The sequence below is a fragment of the Microtus ochrogaster genome, chromosome 2 (genome assembly GCF_000317375.1).
Source record: "Microtus ochrogaster isolate Prairie Vole_2 chromosome 2, MicOch1.0, whole genome shotgun sequence".
Classification (NCBI taxonomy): domain Eukaryota; kingdom Metazoa; phylum Chordata; class Mammalia; order Rodentia; family Cricetidae; genus Microtus; species Microtus ochrogaster.
Window position 1 is genome coordinate 80,511,686 of NC_022010.1, and position 18,963 is coordinate 80,530,648.

An 18,963-nucleotide genomic window follows, 5' to 3' on the forward strand; every position below is an offset into this window, starting at 1 on the left:
TTCTCTTTGGATCCTACCTTCCTAGGCCTGGATTTAAGGGGGAGGGCCTTGGACTTCCCACAGGGCAGGATGCCTGGCCCTCTCTTAGGGCTGGAGGGGTTGGGGGGGGAAGGGGATGAGGTAAGCAGGAGGGAAGTGCGAAGAGGGGAAGAAGTAGGAATTTTGATTTGTATTATTTATAAAGTAATGAGAAATGAGGAAAAAACAAATTATTTCCTAAAATATCTAATAAAAATTGCTTTTAAAATGTATCTTTAATAAAACATCACATATTGATAACAACAAAAACTTAGAATCAAATTTTCAAATAATTTTTTTATTCTAAGAAGTTACCATTCATTCGCTCTCCTACTAGATAAGAACATTTTTTACTCTTACTTACACTGTAGAATCTCCAATACATAGTATAGTATTTGGCACACAGACAATAAATACTGATAGCTAAGATGAAGAATATAGAGCAATATGAAAATGAAGTTATTAAATTCTCTATATGCAACTGTACTTTAGTTACATAATAATTAGAGCATTTAGCTGATAAATTTAAGATAACTTTATGACACAGCCATTTTTTCAGAGTTTTTTGTTGCTATAGGAAAAATTAAGACAAAATAAATTTAATAGAATTTATGTAGGATTTAGATATATAAAAAATTTATATAAATTTCTTAACAATATTCTAGAAGTCCCAGATAAACAATGTGAAGCCAGTAGTTTGTTTTTTTGTGGAAGCCTGAAATTCATTCACTTTTCCATATCAGAGTCTAGATTTGCTGGAGTAACATAAAGGAAGTGTGGAAGAGGGAGGAAGGAAAAGAAAGAAGAAAGGGAGATGTCACTAAACCTGAGGGTCAAAGGGTTTGGCACCCATCTTCAATAAGCCTAATTAAATGGGATAAATTAATAGTGAAAAGCAAGAAAGCACATTTAAACAATATGTCCAATTAGCAAGTGGGATGCCACCACCCAATTCCATCTTGTGATCCTGACAGGAAGCAGATTATACAGAAAGCAAGAAAGACGTGAACAGGTAAGGAATCTGGCCAAAGTGTGCTTTCTCTAGCCACCAAAGTCTCAAGGCCAAGTTTCTCTCCACCAAGATCAGACTTTCCTGCAAGTTCATCAGAGAAGCTGTAAAATCTTTCTACAGGAAGCACGTGCCTCCCTAGTAAAGAAGTTCCAGTTCTTCATTCTCCCTGTATAGCACTCCAGAGTAAATTCTAATTTCATGTGGTCCATTTTTTAAATAGTTCTGATAGCCAAAGAGAAGCAGAAGTGTCTCTTTAGACTATATTCATTCGCACTAAATTGTCTGGTAACAGAGAAACCCATCCACCAAAAACAATTTTCTTCCTTTGAAAACATAATGTAATACCATTTAACTGTGAGGTCACTTCCAAAAAGCTAATCTAAGAAATGACTTTAATGGTCTGTTCTCTGAAGTCACATTCCGAGAAACCTGTGGACAATACTAACTAATCTCAAATTCACCATGCCAGGAACAACCCAGAAGAACCTCTTAGTTTCTTAGACTAGCTCAGGACTAGGGATCCTGTATGATCCTGTTTCATATCATTATTTTCTTGGCATCAACTTTGGAACCAAAATAAAGTATTGGAAACATTTACTCAGTCATGCGCTGTCTAATTGAAACTCTTACCCATGTAGTAGTTTGAGACAAGGGCTACCTGCTTATAGAGAGAAAAGTAAGTTCTACTATTGCCTACTGCTGCCAAAAAAGGAGGTTGTTGTTTTGTAAGAAATCTAATGTACGCCAGTACTCCTCCGGTGTTCCATTCTGCCACTAGTGTCCTCACTAAACCAACTCCACATATGCAGAGATCAAGGATGCAGGTTAAAAAAAAAAATAGAACAGCGCAGAGAAGACTAGGAAAATGGCCATAATCAAGACAATACAACAGAACTTCAAACAAACCCCCCTCTCTCTCACACACACACAGTACTCAATTTTCATGCAGTGTTATTCACTATAGACAGAAGTATAAACCATCCAAATGTCGATTGGCTGAAATAAGTGCACAAACTTATCATTTGGCACAAAGAGGAATGAATTCCAGGGGATTAGTACATGACACACACACACACACACACACACACACAAAGGATCTTATAACCTGAGGCTAAGTGAATGAAAGAAACCAGACACAAAAGCACCACATGTTACATGGAGGAAAAAAAGCTATGGGGTCTGGGAAAGAAATAACAAAATGCTCTGTAATTAGACCATAATAATATTCATATAGCATATTACACATTGTGTTAGCTAGTCTTATGTGAACTTGACACACAAATTAGAGTTATCAGAAAAGAGAGAATTTCAGTTGAGAAACTACCTCCATACTATCCAGTTGTAAGGAATTTTCTTAGTTAGTGATTGAGGGGAGAAAGCCCAACCCATTGTGGGTGGTACCATCCCTAGGCTGGTTGCTGGGCCTCATAAGAAAGCAGGCTATGTAAGCCATAGGGAGCAAACAAGTAAGTAACATCCCTCTATAGGCTCTGCATCAGCTACTACTTCCATGTACCTGTCCTGACTTCCTTCTATGATGAACAGCAATACTGAAGTATAAGCCAAATAAACCCTTTCTTTCCCAACTTGTTTTCTGGTCATAGTGTTTCATTGAAAAAATAGAAAGCCTAACTAATACTGTGAAAGTGAAAGTTATGCTTTCAGATCTTAATTACTGTGCCTACAAGATAAATGAAACAAAAATACCTCTAACCTGTAACCCCTGTTACCCAAGGACAGATACTTCATGAAATGCCGGAGACTATTGTTTATGGAAGATAACAAGTCACAGGTTTCATTCCCCTAAACAAGTTTGATTCAAATGCACCAGATGTACTAAATCACATGTAGGTGGGAGACTCTTGGGCAAGAATTATGTCAGGATGAATGCTTGCCTCTAATTGGATGTAGGTGGAAAGTAAGCAGGAAGGGAATATATCACAATATCTGATGGGAAATATAATGGCCTTATGGGTTTGCCTTTATAAGCCTTTGCAAAATATGACTTGCACCCATTTTCTGGGAATCCAGCAATGGACCTGGCCAGAATCCATCATCCAGACCAGAATTGAATTAAAGCTTGCTTAAAATTTGACCCAATTGTGGTAATGGCTTTGTTCTCATCCTGTGGGATTAAAAACACATACACTTTAAACAAATTAAATTTAGATTCTGAGAATATCATTTTACTCTGATAGGGTTAAAAATGAACACAAAAAGTGAGGATGAATGTTAGGCAACGAAAATTAAGAGAAAATGTATCATCTGTGTCTCTCCCCATGGATGCTTGGTAGTGACTTCTTGAACAAGTATCTCAATGTTTACAGACATTCATTATTGCTGAGAAAATGTAGCTATTTTCATGTCCCTAAACAAAAGGTTTCAGGCACTTCTGCTACTGATTTACAAGCACCTAAGATGACTGAATCATTTTTCTCAGAAATTAATCATGAGAAGAAGGACTTTGGAAATCTAAACTAAAACTCATATATCTGCAATTGCTTGTGAAGACTGCCTAAATACAATGAAGTTGGAATTACCTTTATTCTTCCTCCCCATCAAAAAACTCTATTTGTGTCTTAAAATACTGTCATATTTTTATAAGAAGATGGTTGATAAGAATTTCTTTTTTATTTTATTTATTTATTTAAGATTTCTGTCTCTTCCCCACCACTGCCTCCCATTTCCCTCCCCCTTCCCCAACCAAGCCCCCCTTCCTCGTCAGCCCAAAGAGCAATCAGGTTTCCCTGCCCTGAGGAACATGGGATGTACTCACTCATATTTGGTTTCTAGCCATAAATAAAGAACATTGAGCCTATAACTCGTGATCCTAGAGAAGCTAAATAAGAAGGAGAACCCAAAGAAAAACATATAGGCATCCTCCTGAATATTAACCTTCATCAGGCGATGAAAGGAGAAAGAGACAGAGACCCATATTGGAGCCCCGGAAAGAAATCTCAAGGTCCAAATCAGGAGCAGAAGGAGAGAGAGCACGAGCAAGGTTGATAAGAATTTCGAATGTAGTCGGTGTACCCAGTGAGACGCCATTGGTAAAAACTAATTTTTCCTTTGTGAGCTGTCATCAATTAGAGATAGCTTCTGGGTTAGGGATAAGGGCATCTGTTTACTTTCCCTTCTACAACTGGGGCCCAATATGGCTTAGACCTGTGCATGCTGCCCAGTCTCCTTAAGTCTGATGGGATATACAAGCCACACTTAAGACCTGGCCCCATGTCCAGCAGTAGATGGCCAACACAAAAGGAACTCAATGGTATTTTGGAAGGATTTTGTTTCACAATGCTTTGCCTGAGCACTTTTCTTTCCATACAGATATTTTACTATGTTTTCTGATACTATGTTTTCATACTATGGTTTCTGATTTTTGTTTTTATGGGTTTTCTACATGTGTGACTGTGTGCATCTCAGCATCTGAATGTGTTTTTTTCTGGAATTTTTTCTCTTTTATTCCATTTGTTTGTTTTTCCTTTGCTGGTTTGTTTGTTTATTTAGATGCCTGTGTGTAGTCCAGTAAATGAAAGAAAGGATGAGGATTTTGGGTATGTAGGGAAGTGAGGAGGATCTGGAAGCAGCTGAGGGGAAACCAAAATCAAAATACATTGTATGAAAAAAATCTATTTTCAGTTAAAAAAAAAAAGAACTTCAAATGAGAAGAATTCAAGACAATATTAGAGAAAAGAAGGCAGGCTGGAGAAGAGAATGAGACGAGAAGCCAGTTATAGCAGGAAACCTCAAGGCTTCACAGAAAATGGCAGAAACGTCATTTGGTGCATAGAGGAGGAAGAAAACCCTGCTCTCCACCTTTGACAGGTAAGCCACATTTCTGCAAACATTTCCAAAAGGCAAAATAATATTAATCCATTTGCTATCTGTGGGATAAGAATGAAAACACCAACAACTTAAATTGAAATTTTCTTAAATGTGTATAATATGCGACAGTTTCTTCATTCAAAGATAAAAGGAAAAGCAGCAATGTGATCAAGAGCCTGAAAATGTTGGTCTATGTTAAAATGTGCCACAGTCATGGCTATATGTGACTATTGTAAAGTAAAATATCACTCTTCTAAGAAAGCTCTTAATTAATACAAGAATAATATAAATAATGTACCTTTGTGTAGGCAAATGGTGAGCTTAAGAAAGACATTCTGATAGACAAACGTTGTAAATGCTTCACTAGACAATTGCTAAAAAACAAACCATTTTAAAAGTTTATAGACTTTAAATGCAAGAGAAATATCAAAATTTAAAAACTAACAGGAAATTCTATCTTATCCACACTGCATAAATTTTTAAGAGGATTGTTATAAAAAGGCAATGTGATGATAGAAAATTACTACTTATGTCATGCAGTTCAAAATCTCCCTTCCAGCATTAAGGTCTCTAACAGCAATCTTCTAAAGTCCTAGGGAGGATGTGTCTCCATAAATATAATCCCGTTAAGCGCTCCAACAAGACTCTGCGATCTAGCAAAACCGGGGTATAAATCTGTACATAGAATGAAAATATTAGTTAAAACAGGGCAAGGAAAATACACGTTCATGAATATATACATGTACAAACTATATAAATAATAAACATTTTTAACATAAAATATAAGTATATATCCACCCATCTTCTAAAGAACACTAAGATCATGCCTTTGAGTATGGATCTGTTATAAGGATTTCAAGCCATCCTGACTTACAGAAACAATAAATGCAATGCAACCTCTAAGGCTTGCATTTTCATTTCAATTAAAATGGAATGAAAGGTTTAAGATGAATGCAAAATAAATAGCACTTAAAATTCAGTTAAATATACAGCTTTCTCTCATCTCACTTGCACACAATTTATTTCTCCCAAGTTATCCTTGTTCAGACTTTCCTGATACTAGATAAGTTTATTTACTGGCATACTCAAAGTTCATCATCTTATATAATATCATGCCACAGAATTATAATGAGAATAGTTATTATTCATGGGATGGTGGATAAGGAGAAGTGCTCACTTCACAATATGCAGAAAACGTAAGAGGTAGACGCAGACTGCATACATGTAACAGGAGGAAAGATTCAATCCACTTGCTGTGCTCAGTGTCCTGTGTGAATCACTCAACATTACTTAGAGCTGTGTCCGTGAAGCAGAAGCTAATTCACTAAATCTAATAAACAGAAGAGTGGCTAAAGAACCATCATCAAGTTGGAAAGTAAGAGAAAGTACCGAAAACTTTCTACAAAATGCCTTTTTGCTGATTGCTTATTTTAGAGTCACACACATTACAGAGGCCATTTCTCAGCAGGGACACTGTTTGGGTAAGCAGCACTCTAAGGCTTTCCTGACCCAGCTAGCAATTTGCCACCCCTCTGCCAAGCAGTTCCCAGAATAGCCCTAAAACTCTGCTTTATAGAAACATCAAAACTGCAATAAGCAAACTAAAGGTAAATCATGTAACAATACACAGAAAAGTCACAGTGAGTTGAAAATGTCTACCAGGCAATGGATTCCTTTGAAGTTCCATTGGAATCTATAAGTTAGAAAACAAGACGTTTCTAAGCAGTCTAAGTGGTGCACTCCCCTACCTCTCCAGTTCCCTTCTGTCATTTAAAAAAAATGATATCAGAGACAAGTGAAGTATGCAGAGTTTACACTTAATATACAAAAGTATGACTATCTTCTGGGATCATATATACAATGACATTCCGGTCAACGAGAAAACATACATGTAACAGTGCTCTTTAAGATAATATGGTATAGTGATTAAATAGTCTTTATCTGGACAGGTACATTCTATGACATTGCCATATTGCCATGGAAACAAGATAATGTAACATAATGTTTTGGGACAAAACTTGTCTTTAAGGCACAGGTAACTAACAGTATTATTTGCCTCAACTTAATGAGCATCTCCATAAAAGAGTATTCTATTCGTCTTCCATGCTTCATTGATATAGGGCTGGTCCAGATTATTTGACTAATGAAAACAAAGTGCAAATCACAGATCGTCCCCCTCTCAGAAGATCAGCAGGGTCCAAGAAGATATTTCTCCATTTCCTGGATTCCATAAAGAGTCTGACACATTGGGCAGAGCCACAGCTGACAGCCGAAGCCAACATGAATGGAAAAGGGAGGCTTTGTCATTGAAAGCTGTAAAAATGCCACACCACAGTGAAACTTGGCTGGAGCCATCCTCGATTAGAGAAGGAGAATAATACAAAGTCAAGTGATGTTGGACTTGCAATGTTGAATTATAAAATGTTTACAAGCCAATCAACATAATCTATAACTTTTAGATCAGTGCCTCTCAAACTATAATGTTGAACCACTTATTTATTTTTAATATAGAATCTATTTCAGATACTCCATAAAATTAGGAAGATTATTTCATCCAAACAAAAAAACCTCTCAATGTTTAAGACAACTTCAATATCACTGGCCCTGTTTCAGAGCTAAAGGATGGCAGTGCCCATATGCATTTCGGGTGGTGGCAGCAGCAATTAGCGGCCTGCACACATGGCTCTGAAAAATTGACTGAAAGAATATGAAAGGATTCTCTCAAACAAAGACAACAAATGTACTGTGTAAAATGTGAATTTTTTCTTCAAGAAGTTTTTAAAATACAAGATGGCTCCAAGGGAAAAAGTGAATGTTATACAACATTATACAACTCTGAGTACTTAAATTTGATTCCCCAGATCCTAAGGCTGAAGGGGAAAAAAGATACCAGGAAGCTGTCGTCTGGCCACACACACACAAACACACGCGCGCGCGCGCACACACACACACACACACACACAAACACACACGAGCACACACACACACACACAACCACATCCTCACACATAAATAATATTAAATTGCTTAAAATATGATGGAGGGCAATAGCTAGACTTCCTCAGTTTGGACAAAATAAACTATATTAACTTTTATGAGGTTCAACTATCTTTTGAAATTAATAGTAATTTTCCAGCAAGAAATAGCATTTAAAATGCATCTTCCCTTCATGAATACAGCATTGAAATACTTCACATTTGTAAAATAGGGCCCAAAACAACACAGCCAGACAGGCATGATCAATATATGACGTTTGTCTCCAACTGAGCCACATGAAGATACATGGTTACAGAATTCAACTCCATTTTCAAATCCTTCATTTTAAACACCAACTCATGACAACGTACTTCTTTAAAAACTAAGTTTGTTCTCTCAAAGCACATCCACCTAAAATATTCTCAGGTCATACAGGAAAAAAAAAGAAGGAAGGAAGGAACGAAGGAAGGAACGAAGGAACGAAGGAAGGAAGGAAAGACTTAAGTCCTGAAAAACAAAGAAATGTAAAGAGTTGTTAATTTCTAAACTGATTATAAAACAGGACACTGATTATAAAACACTTTATGCAATCTTTTTAAAACAGGAATAATTTTCCATAAAACAAAATTAAAGGATGCATATTCTTTTCTTGCAATTCTGAGACGTGAAGATGAATGAGCCTTAATGTACTAGGCAGGCACTCTACCACTGAGCCATATCCCAGCCCTTTATTTATTTAGCCTTTCATTCATTTCATTTTGATAGTTGAATCTCTGATACCTGCTACAGCATTCTGAGTTACTGGGATTCTCAGCTATACAATCCAAACTAGTCTATATTTTCTTCGTTTGTTTTTTTTATTTTTGTGGGTTTTTTTAAGGTAAACTTTTAATTAAAATTTTAATTTCAAAAATTATTACAACTAAATAGTTAACCACATAGATAAAAGTAAATTGTTATTTTTTTCTTTGTTACCTAAATATAATTAGTTTATCACTTAACAGATGTAAAATATTTTGCTGTAGATTTTTAATGTTTGATGAAATCAGCATAGAAGAAATTTTCGTTAATTACTACATAAAAACATTAGGAAATTTATGTTGGTTTCATTATTTGTTTTTTAATCCCTGAAAATAGGCCAAAAAAAGTAATATTTCAAGTCAAATTCTTGCTGCATGACAAAGTAAAACAAAAGGAAATTTAAAGCAATCAGGATGTGGTTAGAGGTTAACTCCACAGAACCAGATGAGTTGGCTACTGACTCAATTTATCAGCTGGTTTTTATCTTTATTAACAAACCCACCACGAACAATATTTTATTTGCTTTCCAAATCTAAAATCGAACATAACTTGTGAGCTTATTAACATCTACTTTTTTCATTGTGAGCATAAATATAGACACTAGAAGACTTATAATAAGATATTCTAATAATCTTTGCCTTGAAAAAATACTGAAAATAAAAAATGTAACTTCTTGTTCAACTAGTCTGAGGAGGGGGGTAAAAAATAGATAAGATTTATTTAAAAAGCAAAACAAAACAGAATCTTTTAGTAAGGAAACGGGTGTGATTAGGTAATGTCTTTTTTTTTTAAAGATTTGTTCGTTTACTATGCATACAATGTTCTGCCCACATGTACGCCTGAATGACAGAAGAGGGCACCAGATCTCTTTACAGATGGTTGTGGGAGCCACCATGTGGTTGCTGGGAACTGCACTGAGGGCCTCTGGAAGTGTTCTTAACCTCGGGGCCATCTCTCCAGTCCCAGGTAATGTTTCTAAGGGTGTATCTGAGCCAGATTATTCCCAACAATAAAATTCTGTGTTTTAGACTTGTGCTTACTTGCTACCGCACACACTCACTGAAATAAATATCCCTTTCAATGCATGCTCATAAATTTGTCTCTGACTTATAAAGGTTCTGCTTTTGCAGTGCAGGAGACGTCATCCAGAGTTTCCACTGAGGAGCCAATGCAGCTCCCACTGAATTACATCCCGATTAAAGCATTTTGCTCTTCCTGTCTGTTGGTTGGCTGACTGGTTGGTTTCATCCTGTTGTTTTAAGACAGTCTCACTGGGGGAATCCAGATAAGACACCAAATTCCCATGGTCTCCCTGCTAAAATCACAGATGTACACTACAACATCGGACTTCAGAGAGTAACAGGTTTGTACTACCGTGCCCAGCTTCAGAGTAGCTGCTGCTGGTTAAAGGCAAAACTCTTAAGCCATATCTCACAAGCACAGACCCTGAGATGAGACCCTGTCAAGATGGGCATAGAAAGAAGTTACCCTCTCCCATTTACTAAAAATTAATTGGTTTGATAGTCTTATGTCTCTAAAATATTTTTAATCGTGACTGATTTTAATCATAATGCCATTAGAATTACTATCCTACAGTAGAGTTAAATATAAAGAGATTCACTGACTAAATCTGATGATCTTCATCACCTTAACCATTAAATAAATTCTGGTTGATCAAAAATCATGTAGAACACATGCTATCTCCAGGACATGGAAAGAATTATAATTAGGAAATACATTTCATAAGAGGTGGAGATTTAAAAATCAGTTCAATGCAAAAAGAGAAATTTAGCACAGGACTTCTTTATATTAAAATAAGACTATTATGGAGCAACTCAGCTCAGGCAATAAAGGTGCCTGCAGCCAAGCCTGAAAACCCTAGTTAGATTCCTCAAGCTCACATGATAGAAGAAAAGAACAGATTACTGCAGCTTGTCCTAGACATCCACATGTACATCTCAGTGTAAAACACAAGTAAATGCACACACACACACACCAAAAAATGCATATTTTAAAACATGGACCACATGATGTGGGAGTCTCCTGTGTGCTGTGATGACCATTAATGAATAAAGAAACTGTCTTGGCCTGTTGATAGGGCAGAACTTAGGTAGGTGGGGAGGACTGGACTGAATGCTGGGAGAAAGAAGGGCAGAGTAGGAGAGACGGAGAGACGCTATGGAGCCACTGCCAAAGTCAGACATGCCGGAACTTTGCTAATAGGCCACAACCTCGTGGTGATACACAGTTTAATAGAAATGGGTTAAACTAAGATATAAGAGTAGCCAATAAAAAGCTAGAGCTAATGGGCCAAGCAGTGATTTAATTAATGCAGTTTCTGTGTGGTTATCTCGGAGCTAAACTAGCAGGTTGTCTCGGGGCTAAACTAGCAGGTTATCTCGGGGCTAAACTAGCAGGTTATCTCGGGGCTAAACTAGCAGGTTATCTCGGGGCTAAACTAGCAGGTTATCTCGGGGCTAAACTAGCCGGGTGGCCAGGAAGAACAAGGGGGACCTCATCCTACAACCACACAATTTTAATTTCACCTAACAAACTCTTTCAATCATTGTACTACTTTTAATAGTTCAGCATTAAGCTTAAATACATTACTTAAAAATTTTAAATCTTATTATTCAAACACTACTGGTAGCTTTAATAAATCATGACTTGTAATAACTATAGCTTCAGCATGTACATTTCATAGTTTCTTACCTATATTTTGATATTTATGAAAAGTATTCATGAATATGGTAGAAAATAAAACACCAGTATCAGTTTATTTGATATTCTAATACTACTTCTGGGGGTGAGAGTGTTATTGAAGGCCAGTAAGATGGTACAGTAGATAAGGGAGCTTGCCACCATGCCCTCAGATCCAAGTTTAATCCCATTAGGTAGAAAGAAAGAATCGACTCCTGCACACTACTGTCTAACCGTCAGAAGAATGGCATGACACACACACATACCAGCACACATACAAAATAAATAAATGGGGGGGGACTTCAACTTGAATACTTTCAATCAATAAATTCTCAAAAAATATTCACAGTATAAGAAAAGGAAATTTAAAAAGTCATAAAATTGAGTGCTGGGTGGTTATAAATTAAATGTTAATAAGAAATCTAGTTCCTTATGTGGCTATTGAGAATTTGAAATAAGATTCATTAAGGTTACTGAGAAACTGAATTTTATGTTAATTTCATTTTCATTAATTTTATTATTTTATTAAGCTTAATATTTAAAACTGTTACTCAAGTCAGTTTCTAAGAAAATTTTAACTAAGTTGAAAAACTTCTGGGTCTGTGAATTGACTCTTAAACTGATCATTTTGTTAAATTAAAATGCGTGCCACGTATCTCTCATGAAAAGGTAGCATTTGTGATCAAATTTGTGATAACCCAATTTCAAAGACATGGTACAAAAGGAGAATAAAAGGGTCTGCCAATGCATTTTAAAACCAATATATGGCAATTTCATAATACCTTTATATATTGGGCTAAATAAAATATTATAAAAACTCATTAAAGTGTTCTTGTACTTCATATTACTACAAAAATTTTTGAATTATGAAAGGGAGATAAATTTTATTTCTCTTGGACAGTTCTGCCTTATTCAAAACCTAAAACTTCTTCTAAATTCTAATTTTTATTCAAGACAAGGTCTCATTATATAACCCTCATCTGAAACTCCCTATGTAGCCCATAATTGACCTTAAACTCATAAAGAACTATCTACCTCTGCCTCCGAAATGCTGGAGTTAAAGGCATGCTGTAGGGAATGAGTAATGTCTTGAGCTAGTGAAGTCCTGATTTGTGTATTGTTTGCAATGATCCCATCATGTGAAGAATGAAGGTTCAGACCTATGAGAAATTGGCCAGGCCTTCCCCACATAGCTAAGGCTCAAAGGAACTGCCGAAGATTTTCTCCCGTTCTGGACTGAATGTGTGTCGGCAATGAATGCAAGTATAACTGTTTACCAAAAATAGATCAATGTGTGCAAAACCTAGCAACTACAGCTTCCTCCTCCTGTGTGACTGCTGCCTGAGACTGTTCCCCCGCAGAGGCCTCTGACCCCAGCTAGCCATCCCCTGCCCTTGTGCCGTACAGAACAAACATGCTCAAGTTTCAACTTGCTGCAGGTGACACCACTCCATCAAAGTGCACCTAACCCACCTAACCCCAGATTTTCTGTAAATATATCTGTGTGTCTATCCTTTCTTCTTCTCCTCACCACCCCAGTTAGGTTTCCAGACCCAGGCTTCATAGGTCTAGGTGGCCTGCGTGACCATCTTTTGCTCTGTTCAATTCTTTAAGGCACAACTCACATATAGAAAAACTTATATAAGGCACACACATACACACACACATAGTTCTATATTTTTTAATTGATACAAGCAACTACTTAGCCACCCGTGTTAGTTTGAATGTGATCGGTCCCCCATAAGCTCATTAAGAATGGCACTATTGGGAAGTATGGCCTTATTGTAGTTGGTGTGGCCTTGTTGAAGGTAGAATGGTCACTGTGGAGGCAGGCTTTGACATCATTTTGCTTAAGCTTCCCTCAGTGTCACAGTCTTCTTCCTGTTGCCTTCTGATCAAGATGTAGCTAGCACCATGTCTGCCTGCATGCTGCCACATTAGCCACCATGATTGACTGAACTTCTGAACTGTAGGTGACACCACTGAACCATAATGGATCAAACTTCTGAACTATAAGCGAACCACCACAATTAAATGTTTTTCTTTATGAGAGTTGAGGCCACCGTGGTGTTTCTTCACAGCAGTAGAAACCCTAAGACACCACCATGGTGGTTTGAATGGAGTCAACCTACCTCAAGAACCAGCATTTACCACTCTTATGAATATACCCAAGAGATGCCCTATCATACTACAAAAACATTTGTTTAACTATGTTCATAGCAGCATTATTTATAATAGCCAGAATCTGGAAACAAACTAGATTTCCCTCAATGGAAGAATGGATAAAGAAAGTGTGGAACATATACACATACTCAGTGCATGGTGATAGATATGGATCTATTTTCATTCTTCTACAGGTTGACATCCAGTTTTGTCAGCACAATTTGTTGAAGATGCTCAATGAGGACTACTGAGAACTCAAGAACAATGGCAATGGGTTTCTGATCCTACTGCACGTACTGGCTTTGTAAGAGCCTAGGCAGTTTGGATGCTCAACTTACTAGACCTGGATAGAAGTGGGGGTTCCTTGGACTTCCCACAGGGCAGGGAACCCTGATTGCTCTTCAGGCTGAGGAGGGAGGGGGACTTGATTGGGGGAAGGGGAGGGAAATGGGAGGAGGTGGCGGGGAAGAGACGGAAATCTTTAATAAATAAATATATAATAATAAAATAAAATGCTAATTAACCCAATTAAAAAATGGGGCACTGAAAAAAAAAAAAAGAACAACCAAGGGGAAAAAAAAAAAATGACATCTTGAATTTTGCATGCAAATGGATGGAAATAGAAAACACTGTCCTGAGTGAGATAGCCCCGACTCAAAAAAACGAATATGGTATGTACTCACTCATAAGTGGATTCTAGCCATAAACAAAGGACACTAAGCTTATAGTTCGCAATCCTAGAAAAGCTAAATAATAAGGTGAACCCAAAGAAAAACACCATTGGCATTTCCAGAATGTCTATAGATTAATATATCATGCAAAATATTTCAACCTGACAATATCAAGTCATACATAGCATATGCCTCTATAATACTAAAGATTATGATCACTTTGTTTCTTTTGCTGATATCAAAGACTGCTTGACAATATCTGCCTTATCCAGTTATTTCATTTTCAAAACATAGCTTTATTCCTCATTATTTTATGGATTTGCTTATCCTCCAAGCATAAGGCATAACATGCTGTCTTACAGCTTTTCTCTAGGTCCTTCCAACCATAGACTACAAATTAAGAAGTCTTGTTGCTTGACACTGAACTTTTGTTTGTACTCTTAACTATGTCTAATATAGGTAACAGTACAAATGTCAAAAGAAAGGGATGATGAAGATGACAAAGGTAAACAGCATTTGAGTGATGGAGGTCCCTATCTAGCAGACATAATGTCTACTGTGACTGAAGACTCAAAAACAGTACAAGGCAGCAAATAAACAAGAAATGTGACACCAGCTAGTCACCTGCAAAGGCTCCTAAGACTATCCATGTCAACGTTTTCAGCAATATCGATCTTCTCTTTTGTAAGAACATGGCAACAATGTTGGGTAAGGTTCCAGTACTCTTTCTAACACTATTTTCTCATATCCTGCTATTTCTTGTGCCTAGTATTCTAGAAAGTAAAGATTCATGAATACACGTATCATATGATAGCATAAGCAACTGGACCACATGATGTAAAATATTTAGTGAGTTCTATGGCACTAGATGAAAAGTCAGATAACTATTTGAATCATTAATATTAATTTAATAAAACATGCAAATTAAGTTGCCATGACAGAACAATAAAATATTAATATCTTCAATGCTTTCAAAATACTCACTGAAGTCTCCAGTAAGAAAAACTGCTTCTGCTCCCGGGGCCCATTCTTTGCAGTATATGCCACCATCGGCACTTCTGTGGATGCCAAATGTCTCATAGCCTTTGGAAAACTTATCGATCCCACCTTCGTTTTCTCCAATGTCACTCAAAATCTGGGTAAACTTCTTATACCTTTGAGAAAGTACAATAAAAAAGAAGTTAGAAAGTTTGACTTCCAAAAGGAAGTAACATAGTCAAATCGGCAAGAAAATAAAATTACTCTACAGCAAAGTTTTACAAAATTTTCCTGAGGCTTTGTCAGCTCTCTGGTCTCTTTGTCACAGCCCCTCAGCTGTGTCTTTGAAGCCAGAAAGGGGCCACAAATAATATGTTCATGAGAGTTTGGTTTGTTTATGTGACTATATTTACATAGTTAAACAGTGACTATTTTACAAAAGCAGGGAGTGGCAAGTCAAATTTGACCTGTGGGCTCCAGTTTGTCTACCCTTACCCTAAATCATCTGAGCACAGAAAGAACTTTTATCATGCCTCATCACAAAAGCCAGTAAGCACAGAAGGAAACTGAAGATTCTCAGGCAGAGAAGGACATAGCAAGCTTATTGCTGCTCCATACCCTCCTCCAGATTCCCAGCATTCCAGGATCATTACTGGCACATTTAAAAAGAAAAAAAGGAAGGAAGGAAGGAAGGAAGGAAGGAAGGAAGGAAGGAAGGAAGGAAGGAAGGAAGGAAGGAAGGAGGGAAGGAGGGAGGGAGGGTGGAAGAAAGGGAGGAAGGAAAGAAGGAAGGAGGAAATATAACAATAAAAACTCTACTTATTTCATTAGTCACTGCTTATATCTGAAGCAAATTTGGAGGAAAAAACAACAAAACTAAATTACTAAACTGTGAAGCATATCATAGTCAGGGTTACTACAATTGTGATGAAACACTATCACCAAAGCAACTTGGGGAGGAATGGTTTATTTGGCTTCTAAATCACTGATGACCATTAAAGGACATTAGGCAGGAACTCAAACAGAGCAGAAACTTGGAGGCAGAAACTTATACAGAGGTTATGACGGAGTGGTGTTTACTTGCTTGCTTTATGTAGCTTGCCCAAGAATCAATATCGCAAAGCCAGGAGGTCCCAACTACAATGGGCTAAGTCCTTGCCATATCAATCACTAATTAAGGAAATGTCCTATTGGCTCGCCTACAGCCCCTATTAAAAAGGCATTTTCTCAAATGAGGCTCCTTCCTCTCTAATGATTCCAGCTTGTGTCAATATGGCATAAAACTAGTCAGCACAAAGATCTTTCACACAAAAAGTAAAGATATACCGCAAGATGTACTGGTATTTCATTTGTATTTTAATAAATAAAGATTGCCTGAAAATCAGAAAGGTAAAACAGCTGCACTGGCCAGCCTTACAGACCAAGCACCATTAATCCCAGGAACCACACAAACTTGCCAAAAAAAACAACAACAACAAAACAGGCAGTAGTGGTGCAGCCCTTAATCCCGGAACTAGAGAGGATTATAAAACGGGAGAAGACAGCTCAGTCTCATTCTCAGGCATCCTGCAGGCAGGATCGCCATTGTTGGACTAAGGTCAAGGTAAGAGTCAGTGACTGACTGCTTTGCTTTTCTGGTCTTCAGATTGCACCCACTATCTGTCTATGAGTTTTTACTAATTGTGCTTCAGCAAGATGAATCTCTCCACAGCATCTTCTGCAAATCTATAGGGAAAAAGAAAAGGAAGTTCCCAGAAAGATGGTATGAATCTAAATGGAAATACACAGGGAACATATAAAATCATGGAGGCTAACTAATAAAACAAAGTGAACTTAGTTAAACAGACAAGAATCTATATCTACTTCATACTATATAGTAAGTGGTCTTATAAAAGAGTCCAACAAAGGTAAACTAAAGAACTCTATAACAACTAAGAAGGAGAATTGAAATGTAACTGAAGACCTAAAGAGAGAGAGACAGTCAGATGGTTCTGTGAGAAATGGTGCTTGCTACCAAACCAGCTGAACTGAGTTTGATCCCTCGAGCCTACATGAAGAATGGAGAGAATCAACTCCTATAAAACGTTTTAAGTCCTGTACACACATACACAAACTAAACCCATGTGAAAAGAAAAAGATAAAAAAAAAAGATGTGCTGCTGGAAAATACCTGAGAAGTTAGGATAACTAAAAATTACAAATAATTGCATAATTAACAAGTAATTAGTAACTAGTTAAAATATTAACAAAATATTAAACAGATTAAAAATAAGCATCCAAAATGAAAATGAAACAAACAAGGAAAGGAGGTAACTAAAAAAAACAAGAAAAGTAGGTTTAAGTGGCAGCTTTTTGTAAGTAATTAAATCTGTATTTGAAAAAAAAGAGCATGCCGTATGTTACATTTTGAATATAATATGTTCCCCATGGGCTCATCTGCTCAACCATGGTCCCCAGACGGTGGTGCCAATGTGAGAACTTTTAGCAGGTGGAGCACAGCTACAGGAAGGGAATCACTGAGATGGTGGTCGGTGAGGGTTCTTTGGAGCTGGCCCCCTCTTTTCTTGGCTTCCTTACGCTGACCTGCCCTGTCACCTGGGTGACATGCTCTTTAAGAGGCAAGCTCTGCCCACTCCTGATCTCCCAATCTCCCACTTCCCTCCAAGGCAAGCTGATCACAATGCTTCTTCTTTTTCTCTCTCTACCTATTCTCCACCCCTCCATACCTCCTATTCTCTCACACCCTCATGTACCCACTAAATAAACTCTCTATACCCAAGCTCTCTCTGCATGTTGTATCTGTCTGTCTCCAACCCACTGTGGGACCTGTCAGGGTCACCTGTGCCATAAATCATTAACGATTCCCCCATCACACAGTCTTACTACCATATTTTATCTCGGGCTCATAAAAATCGAAGCCAGGCACGGGCTATTGCAATTCCTCCTGGTGGCCCATCAGAACCTGAAGGTAAGGGCCTTAGTGCTGAATAGTCTAATTATAAGAAATGTAGAAATCAAGCGGGAATGGAGCTAGCAGCATTCTCTCTGCTAACCAAGTCTCAGAGTACTCCAAGATGCTAATCAGGCTGATGATGAGAAAGGCCTTCAACAGCCTTACCCTCAGGCCCCACATGCTAAAGACCATGTACCAAGCAAGAAGAGCCTGCTGATAACCAACTATTTTCTTAACTAGATTTGATGCCTGCTCTGCAGGTGCAAATGCACACCTGGTACTGAGTTAAAAGCCTGTTAGTCTCAGTAACTTCCGTGTATGCCCAGAGGTTAGTGCTGTTGTGAGTTTAGGTTGGAGAGGTTGCTTCTATCGCAGTAGGCAGTAATTAATTCAGGGAGTCATAACTGGTCCAAGGCCTGAGAATAAGTGACTGTTCAATGTCAGCCCTGAACTGGACATCTATAACACCACTACCTCTCTTTGCCTCGCCTCCCCGACTCACCACCTTCTAAGGCTCAGGGAATGTCACCAGAGAGAGGAGAAGGAATGTAAGAGCCAGAGGAAGAGCTAGAGGGCTACTGAATACAACAGATTGTCCCACTTGATAAGGCTTTTAGACCCAAGAACTCAGAGTGGCTCTCAGTATGTGCACAAGACTGACTCATGATTGGACCTACAAACATTCTGTTATAGAAGGGGGCGGGGTTTTATGAGGAGCGGGGGAAGATTTGTAAACAATGATTGCTTAGCGATCTCATTCCTTTCTTGGTATCTACAGGAGCTAATGGAAACAGGGGTAAATTATCCATGAACCTGTAGGTAACCTTTCAGCTGTATTACCAGAAGAAGCAAAGCCTGACTCAA

The 18,963-nt window shown here is 37.7% G+C and overlaps 1 protein-coding gene across 1 annotated transcript in view; it reads right to left on the bottom strand.

Annotated features, from left to right (window-relative positions):
* Gbe1 (1,4-alpha-glucan branching enzyme 1) overlaps nucleotides 1-18,963 on the bottom strand; it is a 241,182-nt gene that overhangs the window by 181,895 nt on the left and 40,324 nt on the right. Inside the window, exon 2 of the mRNA XM_005345231.2 lies at nucleotides 15,154-15,323. Within this exon, the coding sequence (XP_005345288.1) occupies nucleotides 15,154-15,323 (170 nt within the window). The remainder of the gene's footprint in view (nucleotides 1-15,153; nucleotides 15,324-18,963) is intronic.